Source organism: Mytilus edulis, chromosome 1 (genome assembly GCF_963676685.1).
Source record: "Mytilus edulis chromosome 1, xbMytEdul2.2, whole genome shotgun sequence".
In the NCBI taxonomy this organism is placed as follows: Eukaryota; Metazoa; Mollusca; class Bivalvia; order Mytilida; family Mytilidae; genus Mytilus; species Mytilus edulis.
Genome location: NC_092344.1, coordinates 42,403,961 through 42,426,050, shown reverse-complemented (window position 1 = coordinate 42,426,050; position 22,090 = coordinate 42,403,961). Strand labels below are relative to the sequence as shown.

General features: G+C 30.7%; 1 protein-coding gene across 1 annotated transcript in view; it reads right to left on the bottom strand.

Annotated features, from left to right (window-relative positions):
• The window catches only part of LOC139516239 (E3 ubiquitin-protein ligase rnf213-alpha-like), a 152,110-nt gene that overhangs the window by 118,055 nt on the left and 11,965 nt on the right, over positions 1-22,090 (bottom strand). Inside the window, exons 6-18 of the mRNA XM_071306268.1 lie at positions 20,349-20,398; positions 19,763-19,921; positions 18,418-18,611; positions 17,468-17,796; positions 14,642-14,889; positions 13,316-13,534; positions 12,047-12,245; positions 11,343-11,401; positions 9,397-9,682; positions 7,403-7,504; positions 5,187-5,288; positions 3,934-4,132; positions 2,055-2,348 (exon numbers count right to left, since the gene is read on the bottom strand). Coding sequence (XP_071162369.1) covers positions 2,055-2,348; positions 3,934-4,132; positions 5,187-5,288; positions 7,403-7,504; positions 9,397-9,682; positions 11,343-11,401; positions 12,047-12,245; positions 13,316-13,534; positions 14,642-14,889; positions 17,468-17,796; positions 18,418-18,611; positions 19,763-19,921; positions 20,349-20,398 — 2,440 coding nt within the window. The remainder of the gene's footprint in view (positions 1-2,054; positions 2,349-3,933; positions 4,133-5,186; positions 5,289-7,402; positions 7,505-9,396; positions 9,683-11,342; positions 11,402-12,046; positions 12,246-13,315; positions 13,535-14,641; positions 14,890-17,467; positions 17,797-18,417; positions 18,612-19,762; positions 19,922-20,348; positions 20,399-22,090) is intronic.

Sequence of the window (22,090 nt, the reverse complement as noted above, 5' to 3'; positions counted from 1 at the left end):
AAGCATTTTAGTTGCTGCTATATTAAGACAATGACATTTTGAGATTATTGGCTTTCAACTTAGGGCTTATCTAATCAAGATTCAGAGTGACCTGATTTTGGTATTTGACATTTAAATCCTGTGATGCTTCTGCATAAAGGTGTCAATCTAAGTTCTATAGCACAACAGTTATGCACTGTACACAAATCACACAATGGGGGTCAAAGGTCAGAGTCAAGGTCAGTATGATGCTTGCACAATGTTTTTTCACGCTTAGGGTGCAATCAACAGTTTTTTTTCTATGACGTCATATTTTGAGGGACCATGTATAAGTGACCCTTAGTGGTGGACTGATCAATAAAGATACTTGTATAAAACTAGATATCACTGGAATCAGAATGTTCTCTAGTTTATAATGGAATAAAAAAAAGTGTACTTTTAATAGTATAAAAAAGTTTTATCCAGAGAAACTGGGAAAAACATTGCCTAATTTAAGCTTAAAAAACCTGAAATCAGGTCATGTGCACACCCCTGAAGACATGATACATGCACATTTTTCGAAATCAAAGTTGTATGAATTTCATAGATTTTTACCTGGTCTTTAAAAAAATTCATGCTTTAGGGTACGTTCGCCTGCTCCGAAAAGAGCTACAGTGGCTGCAAATAAGTTTTCAATTTTCACTGCAAAAAAACAGACTGTTTACAGTGTTGTCTCCCCTCAAAACAGTATAGTATATTTAATCTAATTTTTTTAATTAATTTAATTGAAGTTAATTAACATATCTTTACAACCAAATACAAAAAACATGATACTTTTTCACCAATTATGTTGATAAAAAGGGACTTCCCTCCATATCTATTTTTAGTTGGGGAATAACCCCTAGTTTTTTTTATACAAAACTGTTTATAGCACTCTTAGTGCAATGGTACACAAATTTTCCACCAAACACTAATCAGACAATGTTTTTCAATTGCAGTGGTAAAATTAAAAGTCAGAGTAACTTGACTTTGATAAATAAATCACCCCATCCGATGAAACCCAAGTTTTGTCCACCTAATTTCTATAATACAAAAGTTTAAAACAGGAAGGTTTTATTTTCATAGAGGTCAATGTCAGAGTGACCTGATAGTTTATGACACACCCTGAGCACATGATGCAACTGCATACCAAGTTTGATCAAGTACGAAATTTTGTATGTGCTGGACATTATACAGGATTGACTGACATGACAGCTGATACACAGGCTGAATTCTGAAGTAGGCACAAAGTGAAGGTAGAGGTAGTACAGAATTTTAGTATAAGTTTAATTTCTAACAAGTTTGGTTCATATAAATGTTGTGAATACGTCGCCCATGCCTATGTTTTGATCTTTGAGTTAAGCAGTAGTGCATATCAACTTTCCATTCTAGGATATAATTTATTACAAAACTTCATAGTAAAAGTGGCACAGTTTTTAGTCGCAAGGGATCGAGTTCCCATTCTATATTTACAAATATGTAACCAATAGCATTTAAAACCACAAAGAATCTACAAGTTTTGTGAATGGTAGCTGATCTACCATGTAGTTTAAAAAAAATAACAGGGCAACTAGAGGAGGCCTGTAAGTTTTATAAGTGGTTAATGTATACCTTCAGCATGGTAAAGTATGTTCCATTTGGAATTTATACACCAAAAGATTAAAATATTCATTTACAAGGTAGCAGATAAATGTGTTTTATGCGTAAAAAAAATACATATACGGAAAAGGTCAACAAGTCAGTTATTCTTTTTCTAACAAAAAGACCTTGCTGGTATTCTACTATTTTTTCTACACAATAAAAAAAGTATAACAAATGACTCAAAATATAAACATGCTCTAAAATAACACAAATGATCATATTAGTCAAATGTTTATAGACCATAAAAAACATCATAGTACAGTAGACTTATACTGTGCCGTAATTTCTCAAGAATTGTGACATCTGAAACAAATCAAATTGCAAGAATGGGAAAGTTGTCTTCTTCTACTAGTCAAGAGAGGCAAGTTAAAACTCCTTTTAATAGCTTTATAATCTACATAACCATGATAGCCTACCTCCACAGTTTCTACAGACATACACAAAATGCTGTACCACTTCTAAATCTGATTTGTAACAGTCAAGTTGTTTTCTCCTCAGACTTATGGATTCTATAACAGTATCCTTGTCAACTGGAAGATCTTTCATCTCCTGTATAATTATTTTGAAATGGTCTTCTTCAGCACAGATATTCTTCAGATTGTGTATATTAATTTTTCCATCACACAATTCTTCACAAACAGTTCTGATGACCAACATAAAACTATCCAAATTTTCCAAGCATTCTGTTTGCAAAGCAATCGGATATATATCTGCAAAATATGTAAATATAGTATATTCAGAAATTATTGATGGAAATATTATGCTCAAATCACTAAAATGGTGCATACAAAAAATGCAAACAGAATTTCAAAATCATGCTACAATGAATGCTCAGCAAAAGCTTCAATTAATGCTAAACAATTTTTAAATGTATTTGTCATTGTGAATAATAACATTTGCAATAAATATATATTTCCTTCACCAATGTATGAGTAAAATGCTACTAGGAATCATGAGTTTCAGAATTTATTTTTCTTTCAAATAAAGAAATACATAGCATGAGCAATTAGTTTTAATCTGTGACTGTTCAATACTACAGTGAAAACTTCACATAACATTTCATACATGTAGCATATAGGATAATAACCAACTACTGAAGTAAGCCAATCAAATGTCTTTCCAAACAAGCTTAAGTCATCTAAAGTTTCCAAAAAAATTTATAGAACAAGAATGTGTCCATAGTACACTGATACTCACACTATCATTTTCTATGTTCAATAAAATTGGGGTAAAAACTCTAATTTGGCATTAAAATTAGAAAGATCATACCATAGGGAAATTTTGTAAGGTATAAGTTTTTTCAAGTTGATTGGACTTTTAACTTCATCAAAAACTACCTAGACCAAAATCTTTAACCTGGAAGCAGGACGGACAAACAGACACACAGACCAAAAACAAAATGGCCATAAATGGGACATAAAAATTGAATAAAACAAGAATGTAAGTATTAAAGTGACTCAGGGTTAACTTCCTTAAATCTCAAAATCATGGGAATATTTTTTTTCAACCTTTTTTGTATGAAGTACAATGATTTGGTGGTACATTTGTATTACACATAAAGATCTTATCTATAAATAAAATACATGCATTGAACTAAGATTTTGTAAGGATGAAAGAATCAAAAGCATTTGATTTCAATACAATCAGAACCACCCTTGTTTCAATACTTGGTATTATTATTTTTTTTAATCATTATACAAGACCTTAAGTTTCCAAGACATAACATCTATTATATAATGTTGATTCATTTATATTTGTGGGTAACTATTTGTGGATTTATAATTTGAGAATGCTTGTATTTTCATAGACATTTTATTTTGTATTAACAAAGATTAATTACATACATGTATAAATACAGCATATCTAAATGTATTCGTCATTGAACATTTATTCATTATGGTTCAATTATACCCACAAACAATGGGTCTCCTAAGAACTATAATGAATCCACTTGTGTTGTTTCAATATATTTGGTCAAAGCATTTTGTAGGTTGTTTTTTTTACGACATGTGAACAGAAGGATAGACAGACTAGGGTATACCATAATACTCTTGTAGCTGATAGGGGTATAAAACAGATATATCATTATACCATTTGCCTATTCATAGCATTCATATTGGATGGTACCTATAAACATAATTACCACATAAATATCTAGTTTATTTTGAACCTAAAAATTCAATTATTTCTGGAAAAGCATAAATTCAGATGACTGACCAGATGTTGACAATAGACATAAAGTGAAGAGAAAATAAAGCATTGTCCTAGGGCCAGATAAACAAAAAATATACTCACTGTACATTTTCACAAATACTGGAAATGAAGGCCAAGATACAGCATGATGAAGATAGGACTCTTTATCGTCCACTTTTTTAAGATTTAGATTTCTTTTAAACAAATGTGATAACAACTCTCCAAAGTGTTTCAGCTTGTTCTTGTCTATCCCATCAACAAAGTGTTCTAAGTCAAAATAGGTGGTACATTTTTCAATTGCCTTTAAAAAAATATATGAAAAAACTGTTTATTCAAATGCTACCATTTCCTTACATGTATATGATTTCTAATTGAAATAATTCTACAAGTCTGCAATATAAAAAAACTCTTTTCATAAAATAGCTGTGAATTGTGAAAGAAACGGTTAAACATAAAATAAAGTATCTGTCAACATAAGTTGGTTAATAGTAATAGATATGTAGATACAGTTAAATATGTAAATTATGACTATAGAACATTTATTTTGGAGTTGCCATATTAGTCTCTAGTCTTTGAAATAACAAATATTGAACTGCCTCTCATTTGGAACTATTATTATAAAAAAATCTTCTATTACATAACAATCTCATTAATAAAACATAGCCTGAAAAACAAACAATTCTTACAAGATATAAAGATACATGTATAAGAAGATGTGGATCTTTTTTCCAAATATTGGTGACTCATGTATATATATATATAGTTACTTGTAGGAACAGACCTTTTCCTGAAAATGAAGACTAAACACAAGAACCAGAAAATGTGGAAAAAACGGCAAGACATATACAGCCAGAGCAACAAGTCTTTAATGTCTTTATGGGTAGTTGTCTCATTGGCAATCATAATTGTCAAAGGTAGTCGCTTTAGAATTAAACCAAACTCAACTGATATGTGAACTTTTGTTACTATCTATACATATGTAGCTCCTTAAAATGAAATATCATTACTTTCTAGTTTGCAATGCTCTAAGCCTTAAAGAAAGATTGTTCTGGGAGTCAGTGACAGTTTCTTTCTAATTTTTGCCTTTTAGTTTTTTTAAGGGGGGGGGGGGGGGCAAATGTTCTTGTGTCATTGGGTTGCAATCACAAATAGTGTTTTACACTATCACCCTTTATTTACTTAGAGTCAATATTGTGATGTCAGGATCTTTATTGTTTTCTTCGAAGGAATAGCATTTATAAAACCCAACATTTGTTCAAACTTGAAAGTGATTTATAATAGAAAAAGAAGATGTGGTATGATTGCCAATGAGACAACTCTCCACAAGAGACTTGTAAGTAATACAAACAACATACCTTGAATGCATTTTTACTTAGAATGTCTTGTAGTTTCTTATCAAAAACCTCAAATTTGTTACAATACACATCAAGAAATTTTCTTAGATCCTCTTCAGTAATCTAAAAAAAATCAAAAGCTATCTACAATTAAAGTTTTCTTTACTTCAATTCATTAAAAATACATAAGCAAGTCAATGTATCTCTAACCCATCTTACAACACTGTCAAACATGCAGGGTGTGAGTAAAATAATTATTGCAATGTTGATAAATAGTACGGTTAATTTGAAAAATGACCAGCTTTCTATAGTACATCTCATGGCAAGCTCAGAAAGTTCAATATCAAATGTAACCATAGAAATAAACTTTTCATGTAAACCATTAAAGAAAAATGCTTAGTACATCACACTGTAAACCAACTTTAACTTGCTGAAACATTATTATACCAGGATTATCGATATTACAAACTAGTCAAAATACCTACTAAATTTGATCATCAGTGCAAGTACATCATTCGTAAATATAAATCAACATGCAGACATCTTATACATTCAGGTATTTCACATCCAATCTTTTATTGTAATATTCTTTACAAAGCACAAAAATGTCAGCATTCACCTCAACAGCTATAACCAAACCTTTAAACAACCTTTACCTCAGATGTTCAGTGGTTGTGATTTGTTGATGTGGTTCATGAGTGACTCTCATTTTTTTTTATATAGATTAGACCGTTGGTTTTCCTATTTGAATGGTTTTACACAAGTCATTTTAGGGGCACTTTAAAGCTTACTGTTCTGTGTGAGCCAAAATTAAGGCTCAGTGTTGAAAACCTTACTTTGACCGATACTAGTTTACTTTTATAAATTGTGACTTGGATGGAGATTTGTTTCATTGGCACTCATACACCATCTTCTTATATCTTAAATTTTACAGAAGGTATATAGTTACAATAATGTTGTCAGGTCATTAAAGATGGCATATTTTGGTATTAATATTGATTCACTCATAGGGTCTTTGCATTAGATATAAACAAATTTATTCTGAAACCAATTGTTGGCATGATAAGGGTTATACTCTTCTCATAAATGTTATGGTGGTATGATACTAAACTCCTAACGGGAGGGATTGTGCTCGATTTTCATATGATAAAAACATAATCTTTCAATCAGTTTAATTGAGGTCTGGAGCTAGCATGTCAGTTACTACTAGTAGTCCTTTGTTAATTTTTGTATCATTGACTTTTTTATAAGTTTCTTTTGCTACCTGTTCTGACATTAGATTTTGGAGTTTTACTGTGCATATTTCTATGTATTTGTTTAATCTTCATTGGATAGAGGTATAGGGGAGAGTTGAGATCTTACAAAACATAATTAACCCTGCTGCTATTTTGCATCCATGTCAAAAGACTCTGGCCTTTGTTAGTCTTCAAAGTTGTATTTTTTTAAATTTTAGTTCATTTAGATCTTAAGTTTAGTTAACGTCTATTTTTTCTGAACTTATACACATGTTTGTTAGGGGCCATCATTTGTCTTAATTGTAGATCTTATCTTGCTGATCATTTTTGCTTATTAAAGTTTCTATCTATCTATTATAATTTTAAAGACATATTTTTCAAACTAGATAACCCAATGATGATTGTAGCCATACTTGTCTTTCTGACAGGTTGACCTTGGTTTCATTTTAAAAATTCATTGATGAGCATTTAGGGTCTTTGATAATGTCAGTACTTCATATAATAAAAGAGGTTGGTCAGAGGTCCATGATAGAGGCCAAAGTCAGGTAAACTCTGTCTGATACATATGAATACCTTGCACTGATACTATATACCAATATAAAAGAGAAAAATCTTTTGAGATATTTACACTGTGCAGTTTTGATCTGATGTTGAACCACAAATTTAAATGGAAGGCACATGTCATATGCCAAAAGGGAACTTTACTAAGCAAATTTAAGGCATCTGTGTTGGAACATGACATGGGTTAACCAGCACAAACAATTTCTAGTACATTATTCATTGCCACAATATTATCATCCCTGTGTCTCATGCAGCAAGAATTTTGTAGAATATCATTACACGAAAGGAAAAATAATAGAAACTATAAAATAACTTAACTCATATTATACTTATCTATTAATTTTTTGTTGTTAGTTACTCTCTGATTGACATTGACCAAATTTGTTCTTTTTAATTTATTCATTTTGTTGTAAACTAGCACAATCTTATCTTTAAAATTACCATTTGACTGAGAACGTGATCCAATTGTGATTGTGCATGTTTGTTGAAGCATTCATATACTTTTCCACTTGGTATATTCATCTTTAGAGCATCATTCCAGAGCTAAAATATTGTATATGCAAAAAATATGCTTAGTATTAAAAATATTTAAATACTGTAAATTCAGAAATTATTGTGAGGTTTTTATTAATGCGAATACTGTGGATTCATTTATTTTCGTGGATATCAATTTTCGTGGATTGAGAAAAACTTGCATGTTCGTGGAAATTTTATTTCGTGGTTTTGTAAAACTTTGCAGATAAGCCTATAATAAATTTGTTATTCGTTGAACATTTGATTTCGTGGTTCACCTGTACCCACGAAATCCACGAAAATTGGTATACAACGAATAATAATGAATCCACAGTAGTACGACTGAGTGAGTTTCACAATAATAAGAACTTGCATTCTAATATCTGATTCATATATCTGTATGCAGATTTTCCTGACAATAATTAATCTCGCATATTTGCTTATTTTACAAAAATCGCAATAATTTCTGAATTTACAGTATTATCCTGCAAAAAATATCATCTTAGAAGCTACTGATCATTGAATGGATCAAAGTATCCACAATTGACATATAATGTACCTTCTTATAAAGAAGATTTGGCTAATGTGATTTTCAAAGCATTTTAAAATGGTCAGGTATAACGTGAAAGTTTCGGATTATACAGTGCAATCAAGGGTCCGGAAACGGTCATATTTGCCAGTCATGTCCTAAACTGAAACTATAATGTCCTAAACTTTTAATTGGGATTTAGGTCAAATTTTATTTTTCTACATTAATAATTTCGGTCATTTCGTTGAGATTGACTTTCAAAATCGCCATTTTGAACATATTTTTGTTTAGTTATCGACTTCCAGTAATTAAACTGCCACTCCAATAAAGTGTTATAATCCTGAGGGCCCTCCTAACAACTATTGGATAATGATTGCTAATCTCTTTACCTGTGTTTTTAATTCATTGTAATTCACACCTGGCAATTAATCACAAGCTCCAAACTATTATTATAAAGAAATAAAAATTCCATACCAACTGGCTTCAATATTCAATTACTCAACAAGTCAGACAATTGTCAATTATGATTTAAAATCAAATTAAAACTTGATTTAATTTTGTAGAATTTTTTTTTTTTTTTACTTCTAACACACATGCTTTGTTTACTTTGAAATACGCATGCTTGAAATTCTCTTCCACAGATTTAGACAATTAATCGTAAATTTTAAATGATTTCATCCTAAATAAAGCCAAACTACTTTAATTAATATTCTTACACTATTAAAGATAAAATATTAAAAAGCCGATGATTTCCTGTGATTTGGATAAACAAAACTAATCCCGGTAATGAGTCCGGAATTGTTCGTTTTAGTATTGTCGCAGTACATCCGGTTTGAATTTTGACTTCAGAAACGAAAGAAACGTAAGCGATAACTGAGAATATTATCGTTTTGAGTCATTAAAATCATTTTATTTTTAAACTGCTGCCTTCCCTTAATTGCCCTTGATCGATTTTTGGAAAATGGTAGGACAAATCATGAAGTAAATGCGATGCAACTGTGAAACAAGTTTGTTGATGCTACGAACATGACGATCGAGTATGAGCATACTCATAATGAGTCTCATGCAGTAATGTGATTTTGGCAATCATCTTTTGAAAAGGGGTATCAACTTTTAAGTTGTATGAAAATGACCGAAATTAGGTGAAAAAATTTCCGGATCCTTGAGTGCAATCATAAGACATTAGTGTTTTTTTTATACATTTTCAATTCCTCTATCAAAGTGAAAAACATCATATCTAATGAACGTGATTGACATTTCAAAAATATTTGATAAAAACATGGTGCAAATTTTACATGACAACAGCTGATGATTTTTCTGAGCAAATTGCAATCTGAATGGTCTACCTTAAATAATACTTCTAATTTTACTAAAATATAAATTACAAATGTACCATCAACCATTGCTCCTGTGAACATAAATACTTCATCACCTCCAACTTTTTTGTTATATTTTCCTGATACATCTGAAGAAGAACTGTATGTATATCATCAGTTTTTTCTGTCCCTTTTAAAGTAACACAGTTCTCCACCAGGTGGATACAGTTGAACAATGTTTCTGCAGCTGCTACACAAAGCCTTGTGTGCAAAACACTGTCATTGATTTCAATTCGTGAGCACAAATCTAAAATATTAGCTCCTATACTGCAAGCTCTTCTAGCAATTTCAAGTACTTCCATCCTACAAAACATGATCATAAAAAAAATTTAATACTAAGACATGCATGTTTTGCATCAAACAAAACTCTATCATCGATTTTGTAAGGCAATACCATTTCTTGAAAAAAATATTTTATTCAAATCAGATATTGAAATAAATGAAAGAAAAATATCTAATATGAGACACAGTTGCCTTCCAGTCCCATTTGTAAATATGCATGAGTCAATTTTCTAATCTAAACCTATCATAGAGGTTTTGATTTCTGTGTATTACCAATGTTATTTCAACTGATTGGGTGGAGCTTACGTTTTAATTTGCATGAGGACAGTCGATTTAAAAAGGTGTGTGATTACGATGATTGCCGTTATAGTTATTACTGATTTTTAATCAGCTATCAGTGTCTTCAAAAGGAATTTACAAAAGAATGACTGGACAATGCATTGATTAGTGTATCCTATCTATAGATGGACTTGTTTATTTATATGAGCGACCTGGATAAACTCCGCCCAGTCAAGTGAAATAAATTGAGTAATAGCTATTGCAGAAATGGCATTTTCACAAATTTTTCCATTTATCGATGGAAATAACTAAGAATGGTGAAATTGATGAAATTCCAAGTTAGAACTTGTTATCTGTTTGGTAGTTTATAAGCATTGTGTACATGAACAAGTTTTTAAGCTAGAGAACGGCAACTAATTTCAGGATGTAAGGATGTTATCAATGTCGATAACATTAAAATTGCATTACGGCAGATATGAGTTGATTGACGTGACATGCCCACATAGTCCCTATCTAAAGAAGGTCATTTGCACCATAAATCTGAAATTTCATGATTTTTTTCAACTTGACCTGCAACATGAATTAATCATTCACTAAGTGAATTTCAATAATAAACATTGTTAGTAGTTATATTCCTGCAGGGTTTACACTATTGTTTAAACCTTTCATGCCTCTGATATGCCACCCAAAGGAAACCCACTCCTCAAGAAAAAACATTTTTATTTAGTTTCAATTTCCAAGTTTGTATTTGTGCTCAAACATGAGAAACATGAAAATATATAGCCTCAAGTTGATCTCTAAAGGTAAAGAGAGCCATTGAAGCCAAATAACGTTTAAGTTTGGGACTTTGGGTAAGTCCATCATATAACAGTCTCTGCATGATAAGGGTTAAGTTCAAATAGGATTTCCTGCATATTCATCACTGTTTAATGATAAAAGAATAATCAATTTATCAAAGTGTTTTGAACTGTCTATTTCTGTATTGACCCTGTAATAGATCTCGATGAACTGTATTGATGATTTAATTGTCCTTGAAAATAAGGGTCTTTGGGGAAATGCATAAAATCTTGATTCTTTACAATGGCCGATACTGTGGATTCATTTATTTTCGTGGGTATTAATTTTCGTGGATCAAGGAAATTTTGCATTTTCATGGAAATTTGATTTTGTAGTTCCTCTAAGTATCTGTATACAACCCAATAGCACATTTGTGATTCATTGAATATTTAAAACGAAAACGAAGAAAATTGGTATCCCACGAATAATAATGAATCCACAGTATAGAAAACCCCAGTAAATAACACATTATAATTACCTGTATCTTTTTTAGGACATAAACAAATTTATTCCATTCATTTAGTGCCTATGTAAACTGATTCTCTCCCTAACCAGTAATACTTACTTGCTGCAATCTAAACTTCTTAATCTAGACAAAACCTTTGACAGGGCCTGTTGTTTATTCTACAAAAATATGATAAATTATTAATATTTTAAGCTTTCACATTATGTTTACAAAATTGAAAGTTAAGAAGTACAGTACAGTCATTACAGTACCTCACAAGGGGAAGTATCTCCTATATTTTTAATTATTGTAAACATTTGTCTTTTTACAGTACTAATTTGATACAATGTTTTATCAACCTTACTGAAATTGGACAGTAAGAATAAATCTTATTAAACTGCAACTTCATACTAAAAACCACACATTCACTAGCAATGAGCTAATACCTTCACAAGTTGATCAGTTTAAAAAGCTGATTTCAACATCAATATTTTTTGTATAATTGGCAGAAATATGAGTAAGGTGATGGATGTTACGTAATCAACTTTTCCTAGGTGCCTGAGTTGACCTCAAGTTTTCAGAGTTTCATCTCTCAAGCATTGCAAACTGTTTGTAAAATACTGTTTCTTTTGTCAATACAGAGTTGTCTATTTTTTTTTTTAAGTATACATTTTTCATTGTAACCTTTGGTTATGATCTTATCATCTTTCTTATCAGTATTTATCAATAGTTAGAGAAAAAAAGATCAAAACTTAAGTCTACCTGAAACATGATTCTTAAGCCTTACAAATATTTATAGCCAAATGCAATGCTGTTAGACTTACATAAACAAAATTATCATTAGGATCCTTTTTTTCTGTATCTATAAAGTAATATATAGCACCAAGGATAATGTCTGGGAAAACATCCTTCTCTTCTAGGACCATTATCTGCTGATAGTTCAGAGAGGCTACATATGTCCTTGGTAATAGGAAGTCCAATTTAAAATATGGCTGAATGACTCTAAGTATTTCTTTTGGAATACTGTAAAAAAATATTCTAAAATAGCTTTCAGTTTCATGGTCAAATATAATTAATACTGAATTACTAAAAATGTGAAGTTTCAGTATTTTAAAACAGTTTAAACAGTACTTAGAGGATCCAAAGGTGCAAGCTGAGGTGTATGACATCTATTAAGTTTTAGTTATAAATGCAGTCTAACCCATATATCCTTTCTCTCCATTGCTGCAGATTTTTGTTGTCATACACCATAGTTTAGAAAGTGTCTCCAGATAAAAGTATGAACTATAGGTATAGGGGAGGGCTGAGATCTCACAAAACTTGTTTAAACCCTGCTGCATTTTTGTGGCTGTCCCAAGTCAGGAGTCTCTGCCCTTTGTTAGTCTTGTATAATTTCTAATCTTAATTCAGTTATTTGTTTTGGCGTTTAGTATGACGTCCATCTTCACTGAACTTGTACACACTTTTATTTAGGGGCAACCTGAGGCCCTGGTAACCTCTGGGTACCGGATTTTCTAGCTGCGTTGAAAACCCATTGGTGGTCATGGTCTGCTATCTGCTCTTTGGTCCAGTTGTTGTCTCTTTTACATATTCCCCTTTTCTATTTTCTATCTTATTCATAAGATGAACATATTTAAACTAAAGTCAGGCAGGAATTCAAGATTTGAAATAATCAGGAGATGCTAACCTAAAAATGAAAAATAAATTTAAACTTTTCTTAAATGTTTTATTCCTACCATCATGCATTATCACCATATAAAGTAGTTGGAATAACTATGACAAATTGAAAATCTGAGGTCTATAGAGGGTAAATTTTCCATGGGGTTCAAAATACCAGCTCATCAGATGCAACTTCTAACGTTGATAATCTAAGAATGATGCAATCCAAATTTGGGTCCTATGGTTTCAGAGTAGATGTGGTTTTTTTTTAAAGTAAATCCTGGCCCAGGAACAACAGCTGAAGGATGCTTGGTGGTAGCCAAATCTCACACTGGCCTTTCTTTCAATTTAGTTAAATATATATTCGTTTCATTCTCCTCACCTAATATAAATAAATTACCAGTTATCATCTCTATAATTTTAATGCCTCTCACCTATACTTTGATTTAAAGGTATTTAACTCTGTCTTGAAAAATTCATTTCCCCACCATCTGGGAGGGTCATCATAATGATTTACTTCTGGAGTGGCAACTTGATAAGGCTGATATCTTCCATCAAGGAAATGCAGAAGTGGAATGCAGTATAACCAACAAGAGCTTGTACCATTACGTAACAAGTATTTTACCATTGAAAGTAATTTTCTTTTCACATCCCTACAAAATAAATTGTACATATTTTTAATGAAAGAAGCAAAGCAGAAAGGGAAAAATATTTCATACAACTGCCACATCTTCAGATATCAAAAAATAATAATCCAATTAACAAATGAGAAAGAAAATCCCTAAACCTTGTTTGATTAAGAATTTAAAGTATTTGACTGTATGAAGTTATCTCCCCTTCCAAATAATTGAAAACATATATATCGTCGCTGGGCTTCTAAAATGTTGTAAATTATAAATTTTTCAAGAAAAAAATATCTCACAAACAGGCTTTGAAAATTTTGGCAAAATGCATGCTTCCAAAATGTCGTATGTGAACTTGAACATTTGTGTAAATAGCAGTGAAATAAAAACTTTGACCTTTGATTGGTCTAACTGTATGCTATTTTGTAATACCAAAGATTTCCTCCCGCCCAGACCATTTGTGTCAAAAAGTATTTTTAGCCAAAAAAGTCATATACGACATTTTAGAAGCCCAGTGACAATATATATATTATCAAAACTGTAACGTAACCTTTCATGTTTGTTAAGCTAAAAAAATTATCAAATGTCACACAGACTTTCAAATGAGTTAAAATTTTGATGAATATCCTTTGAATTTACATTTGTACTACAAATTTAAATATTATAACATAATTTTCATCTGGGTACAATATTCAATTCAAATGATGGTAGATTCATTAAGGGATTTATTTGTTGGCACTGGACAGACAAGTTTCCTGCCTCTCAGTATCTTATTAAAATAACTAAATAATTTAAGAGATTTCTGCACATTGTGATGATACTGTAAATCAACAAATACTTGCTACTTTCTCAAGTAGAAAAATAACACAAAAATAATCATCATGAATATGTGGCACTTTGTTCTCCTCTTATATAATTACATAACAAAAAATGATTGATTGATTGATTGTTGGTTGCTTTATGTCCAGTGGCAAATATTTCATGCATGTTCAGGACGATAAAAAAAAAAAAAAAAAAAAAAATTGACACAAAGTCACATGAAAATTGCTAAATGCGAAATAAAGTATCTGCAAAAATAAGTTGGTTAACATAATTGGTACAACTTAATTAATATCATTCAAATATGTAAATACATACTGATACATGCTAGGAAACATTTCCCTCAGACCTTCTAAATCTGAACATTTCATACAGTTCATATCCAACTTTGGCAGCAAAAGTTTACATAAACCTGATGTTGATGTCACATCAAAATTGATTTTATATGATACTTTTATGTTAACTAGTACGGCTGCAATTGCAAGACTTGGTATTGTTGCAGTATCACTTCTATCTTTGGCTTCTGTCAAAGCTTGTATAGCAGCCACCAAAAACTTCTTAATGAACTGAAAATACAAAAGTTATCTGTAGAAGTCATAAACAAGAATCCCCTGAGAGCCTGAATTGCTCACATGCTAGTTCATTTTGTCTTTATAATTTAAATGAATTTGTTGTTGTCTTTGTTATTGTTTTATTTTACTTTTATAGTGAAAGACAACTGTGAATACCTTAAAGTATCCACCCACTATTACCCAACCGCACGATAACCACTTCAGGTGTTGGCTCACCTTGTTCAAATTCAAGTTTACTTTTTACTGTAAACCCCTGCATCCAACAGGATCCACCTTTGCCACACTAGCGTTGTACCTAACAACCACCCAGCATGGACGAAAAACTGGACCATTTAAAAAGTTCTCGATCAGTTCCCGAAAATTACCAGATACGAGGAAAAAAGAAGGAGAGATTTGGAAACAGAAACATACAAATAAGAAGTAGTCCATCACTGAAGATTAACATACCATACATAAGTACATAAAGTCAAAATAATTCGGAATACCAGGCATTTTACTAAAGAGAAAAAAGGAAGGAACCAGAAACTAAATGAACCACAAAACATATTTATAAAGAAAAGCTTGATCCACAGACACTTTATTAGCAAAGTAAATTTTCATGAACAAATCTACCAAGATTTACAATTCTCCAAAATTGAGGCGATCATACACTTCACCCTATTACCAACTCAATTAGAAGCAGTACCTCCCTTGGAGCGAAGCCAGTTGAATTGGTACGGGATGGCCAGTGGGGTGTTGTCCAATTTGGAAATGAACTGACATTTTATGATCTACTTTCATCATTTCTATAACCTCCATGAGAACAACTACACAGACGTGTAAGAATAGCTGCTAACCACATCGTTAATAACTTTATTGACTAACTTTCACTTTTAACTATACTATATTCTTATTTTACTTTCACTTTCTATTTATATCTATAACGTCGTCATAACAACCTCTATTGTTCGGCGAACCACACAACCGCAAAATTTGTGCTTCACTGTTTGATTTCATGTATAATATTGTCCTGAAGACGCCACCCTTGTTGGCAAAACATATCGACCAGAATAAACTCTTACCATGCGGTAATTGATGGGTGTTGTTGTCTTTGTTATCGTTTTATTTTAAATGAATTTATATAATCAACTAAAAATACTCTTGGTACTGCTCAAATAGCATTATTAACCTACCTCTAGTTTAACTTAGTTTGTGGCTTCTATTTTTTAACTAATAGAATTCTATAACCATCCAAAACGTGAAATCAAAGTTTCAACTATTTTCCAACAAATAAAGTTCCATAACTTCATAATGTTATATCAGAAATTAAAAAAAAACATAAGTGAGCTTAATTAGACAGACGTAAACAAGTCACCAAAATTTATGAAAACTGCTCAAAGTATTTCTGAGTATTTATCCAAAGACTAGAAAATTCCCCCTTTTTTATGAACAATGTCCAAATATTTCAAAACTTTTTTTTTTTCTATAACAAATGGAAACTTATGTCAATATAAATAAACAATTTCCCAAAGTTTCATGAAAATTGCTAAAAGCATTTTTAAGTTATAGCCTGAAAACTGCAAAACCGCCAATTCTTTTAAAATCCCATAACTCAAAAACCTACAATCTAAAATTCCTAAAATCAAAAGGGAGCCTACATGAAGAGAATTGGTCAAAGATTTTTGTGCTATTTTCCTAAAGTGTTGACAACAGAAGGACAGATAAACAGATAATAGTACCATAATACATACTTTAAACAGCATATAAAAATTAGGTGGAAAAATCATATTTTTTTTATCATCATATTTCAAGGGCAATAACTTGGATAAAGAATCAAGTTTCTGTTTAAATATCATAGTCTCTGTGAAAAACTTAAACTGATTCGTATATTTTACTTTACTGAACATTTTTTGTTGTTCTAATTTTTTCTTTCTCTATAATAGTATTCAAGATAACAACAAGGAACTGAAAATTCGAAACAAAAAAATTCAGGGGCAATAACTCAAAAACAGGTTTTCTGATTTGTCTGAATATTTCTTCACTCATATATCTTGACCAGCTGATCATTCTAACCTCCAATTGGCTACGGTCTTAATTACTCAATCACAGCTTCAGTTTTTGAGATATAAGCCAAAAATTGCATTTTACCAATATGTTCTATTTTTAGCCATGACAGTCATGTTTGTTGACTGATTGAATGCAAACTTTATGTTAAATACCATAATTAGGTTCATTCACCCCATGATTTGTTGAAATTAGTTAATTAGTTAAGCAAGAGAAGATATCTGAAAAAGTTTACAACAACTATGGAAGACAACAATCCAAAAAAATTGCTAGCAATATCTGGCATTGCCCTTTGGGACAGTTGTGCTGAAAAGTGGCAAAATAAAAAATATTCACAAAGCTCAAAATGACTTGCATTCAAACTGTCAATAGAAAACTGCCATCTTGATAGACTTAGTATAAATTACTTTTCATAATAAAAGAAAATGATTTGCCTATCCACACTTTAAATGACAGATCAGAAAACTGTAAATAAACATATAATTGATATTGTCCGTTTGTATCTTATCCTTCATTTTCTAAGTCATACCTCTGAAGCATATTTTTCATAATCCTCAACTGATGACCATAATTTTTCTACATTGAAGTAGTATTCTCTTAATCCATCTATAATGCATTTGACCTGCTCGATCATTTCTTCTCCCTGGATTCCTCTGGCAAGCAAAGTCCTCACATCTGGCAAAAAATGTTCAACAGCAAAACCAGCATTTTTCCTCAGTAAATCCTGGAATTGACTTTTACTTAACCAAATTTGAACTTTCTTAAGTTTTTTGGTAAGCCATCTTGTCAATTGATTCTTTTCTTTCTCTGAACTGATTGGTTTTCCTTCTATTACACCATCATATATATGACACAAACCTGTAAAAACATTGTTTATGTAAAGAACAAACTATGCAGATTAATAATTTTCTATAGCCTTGTTTTGAATGTTATTTGATTTAATATCTAAGGTATCTATAGCTGATATTTTTTTTTCTAAAACTGCAGCTGATATCTATTTCAAAGGCTTACTTTTATTGTCAATAGATAAAGTTGCATAATGGAACAATCTTCCTAGCCATCTAAGACATGAACACTCAATCAAACTTTTTAAGAAAAATTTGAAAACCCATTATTTTAGACTCGCTTTCAGTGATTACATGTCACTTTTTTTATACTGACAATGACTTTTTATCTTTGTTCTTATTGTTGTAGTATAAAATGCCTTTTAATTATGATTATTTATTTTTGAACTTTTCTGTTCCTTTTGTTTTTTTTATATGTGTTTCAAAATTTTATTTCATTCTTATTGGATGGATTGTTCTAATGTTTAACACCTTCTTTTTTTTTAACTGCATTGATTGTTTTATTTTAAGCGCTTAGAGTAATTTTAATTAGATAATGCGCTATATAAATATTGTAAATAATAATAATAATCAAGGTACCTTTAATATTACAAAGAAGACTTAATGAATGAACCAATTATAATCTTACAATTACCTTTCCTCTCAAGAACCCTAGGGCTACAAATTCTGCCTTCTAAACTTTTATTTCCATGATTAAGAACAAATTCTTTTATTACTTCTTTTCCATCTATTTCTACATAATAATTGTAAATAACCTTGTAATATTTATAGTCTCCCTTTGGAATACTAATTATTCCTTCATACTCAGCATAGCCATCCTTTATTTCTCTGTAAAAAAAAAGAAAATTACCACCACAAACCATACAAATTTATTAAATGACATCCTACATTCACTAAATCCTACTGTTAGCCTGTTTGTATACAAAAATAAAGTGATTTGGTACAATTGTCAATAAATTTTGAAAAATTGTTAAAGTGTTGGAATATATGTTATTAACATTCAAATCTCCAAGTAAAAGATAGATAGAGGAAATCTTATACTTGGCAATAATCAAATTAAAAGTATACTGATTAAAATTTGAACATAGTCTGGGTCTCCTCAGCACAATATATTGTAACTCTAATGTCATCAGCAATATCCATTTTAACAAGTATATATGTACTAAACAAGATTTCTAGGCCATAGTAAGCCTCAATTATATCCCATAGATGGTACAGTATGGTACACATGAAACAATCCTAGCTACCTTGTCTAAAGGCTTTAATTCAAATGGTCTAAATAGAGGTCAATACTCAAAAGGTGTCATATGTGTTAAACAGTTGTAAAATAATGTCCAGAGACCCAAAACTCATCGAGCAAGAATTGTCAAATCAAAATGTCTTAATGGTATTGCCTGAATTGAAAAACTGTATAAGGAGTTGATTTCACCAAATTTTGGAGAGGAATATTTTAAGCTTGTCAAAGTTAAATGAAGACAAACATTGTCAATTTTAAATTACAGTATATGTAAGTTTAAACAATTATGACAAATAATCCAACCAAGTGTAAAATTATTTGATGGAATTATGAAACCCTCTTATTCATGAAATGTATGACATCAAAAATGCAAGGTTAAATGGCAGTTATTATAAGAACTGAATGTTGACCTTGAAAATTTGAAACTTACAATCAAAAACACTTTATATTTTAAATTATGTAAGTCCATATATCTGGCAAAAAAAAGCTGACATTGAGATGAAGTTTTCTAAAACTGATGGCTAATTATAAATCTATACAAAAACTACATTATAACGCAATCATTTACACAAAAGTTCTCTTATCAGAAACAAAAGGTGTTGATTATTACCCATACCAATAATATTTTAACAGTCAACATTCATATTGATGTATCTTTTTGAGAAAAACCTTAAGTAATCCTTTAATAATAGTATTGAAAGATCACTAAGTGTTTGAACTTGAAGGTTCTAATGGCACTTACCTTTTAAATTTTAACTTTTGTTTTTCCTTATCTGGAGATATCCCTTCCACTTTAATGAATACTGTGTCTAATTCCTTATGATCACCAAGCATAGTTGGTGCCAAAATTGCATGAAAACAAAATTCTTTGTATTCTTGTATTCCTCTGTTAATTTTGTCACTGTATAATATACACAATGAATTTTAAAGATTTCAAAAGACAGATAGATTATAAGTAAGAAAAGCTTATCTGTTCTTGACACAATACTTTGATCTTTCCTTTGTCACTGGTGGATATTTGTCTCATTGGCAACCAATATCACATCGTCTTATCTGTATAGTAAATGCAAAAACTTTTGTATAAACTTGTAGCTCACATTAATGAAATTGTTCATCAATGTTCATTTTACTTTTTAAAGTACATAAGAAAAAAAAATCATGTTTTCTGTCAGTAGAACTATCAGATGCAACTGTATTCTGTTATACTATTCGATGTGTGTTCTTCCAAAGAAGTACATTTCAGTGTTAATTCAAACAATTTTAATTGTTTTGAGGAAATTTCAGGAAAATGTGTTTAATTTACTCTTGTGCTGTTACAAAATACATACATTTCTTTTTTCTGTAAATTACTTTCTGTCACATTTTTCTTTTCAGCTGTCTACAATTAAAATTTTATGATTTTTCTTAGAGACTAAACAATTCACATTTTATAATTTGCCATTAAGCATGTATTGCAAATCAAATTGCATGCAACGTATGCAAACTGTCTACTTTTAATAATGAGAAATTAAGATATGTCACAGACATCTATTTTATATACAAAATATATTACACGCATCAACATTTGTCAATTTGTTTTAAAAAAATGTGCAGAAATCAAACAAAGCATCAGCTATTCAAATTTTACGGATGTGTTGTTAAGCATGAATGCAATTTAGATACTCCTCATTACAGAATCTTAGACAATTTTTGGGTTGGTTCAATAGATATTAAAAGATGTGGTATGAGTGCTCATGAGACAAATCTCCATCCAAGTCAGAGTTTTTAAAAGTTAACCATAATAGGTCAAAGTCTTCAACACAGCGCCTTGGTTCGAACCAAACAGCAAGCTATAAAGGGCCCTAAAAATAACTTTTGTAAAACCATTTAAACAGGATAACCCATTTTTTCTCTGATTCATTAATGACAAGGGGTCAAAGCAAAACAATAAAACACCCATTCAAGATGTCATAATTATTTAAACTTAAGTAATTATACATTACTTTGTCAACATACAGGTTTTAAACAGAATTTTTCGTCAACAAAAAGATAATTTCATGAATAATTTGTTATTTTGAAGAACGTGATATATTGTTTTAAAATTACTTAATTTCATTTGAGGTGACTTATAGGTCCATTGGGCCGGGTGTATTAATATTTATCATATATTGTATATTTATAATCTGTACATATTTACACATGTCACTATAATAAATAATTTACTTACTTTACTTACTTACAGGTAAAAGAAACATGTTACAAAATGTAATGAATGAGAACAAATATCCATTCTTCCTATGTCTCTAATCTCATGCATCCTCTTCTTCTCCTTAACCACTGACTTGCTTTGGTCAATAATAGTGTCAAATTAAATAAGGTATAGGTATGGTTGAAAGGGGAACCCTGCAAGCAGGTTCTCCTCTAGACTTCCTTTCAATAAACTTGAGTTTTATTTCATTCAAATGTGTCAACTCTTATTGGTGGGTCTCTCCAAATATAAAAAAAACTTTCTTACAATCAAAGAGCATGATTGTTCCTAGGGATACGATTAATTGCCATTGTTTTCATTGATACATGTATTAGTATTATTTTCAAAATTAATTTAACTGCACAGTCATGTAAAATGTAATTTATGTAAGTTAATCAACTTTAATTAAAAATAGCCAATCCTCGATACAAGTATATGAACAATGTACTCATTGTGTTTTATTTTTGTACTATCAATTCCAAGTTTACTTTCCACAGCAGTCACTACAGTGAGAGAAGGTATTTCACTTGGTATCTCATCATCTTTTTTCCTACGTGAATTCTAGGAGGAACCCCATTTCTAACTCTTTAAAATTTAAATATTTAATTTCCTTTGGGTCAGTGGGCATGACTCCTTTCCGTTCACATTCCTCTGTTTAAATTGCAATTGCCTTTAATATAATACGATGTCTATCAACAGAACGAGTTAATTTTTCTCTATGTTTCATCATATTTAGATTTAGAATTGACGGAAGGTACTTACGGAAGGGAGACAACTTGAAGCGATAATATGGAAGACTCCATTTCAGCTTAAGGGGTGTTCTGGTTACACCTTTACTTCATG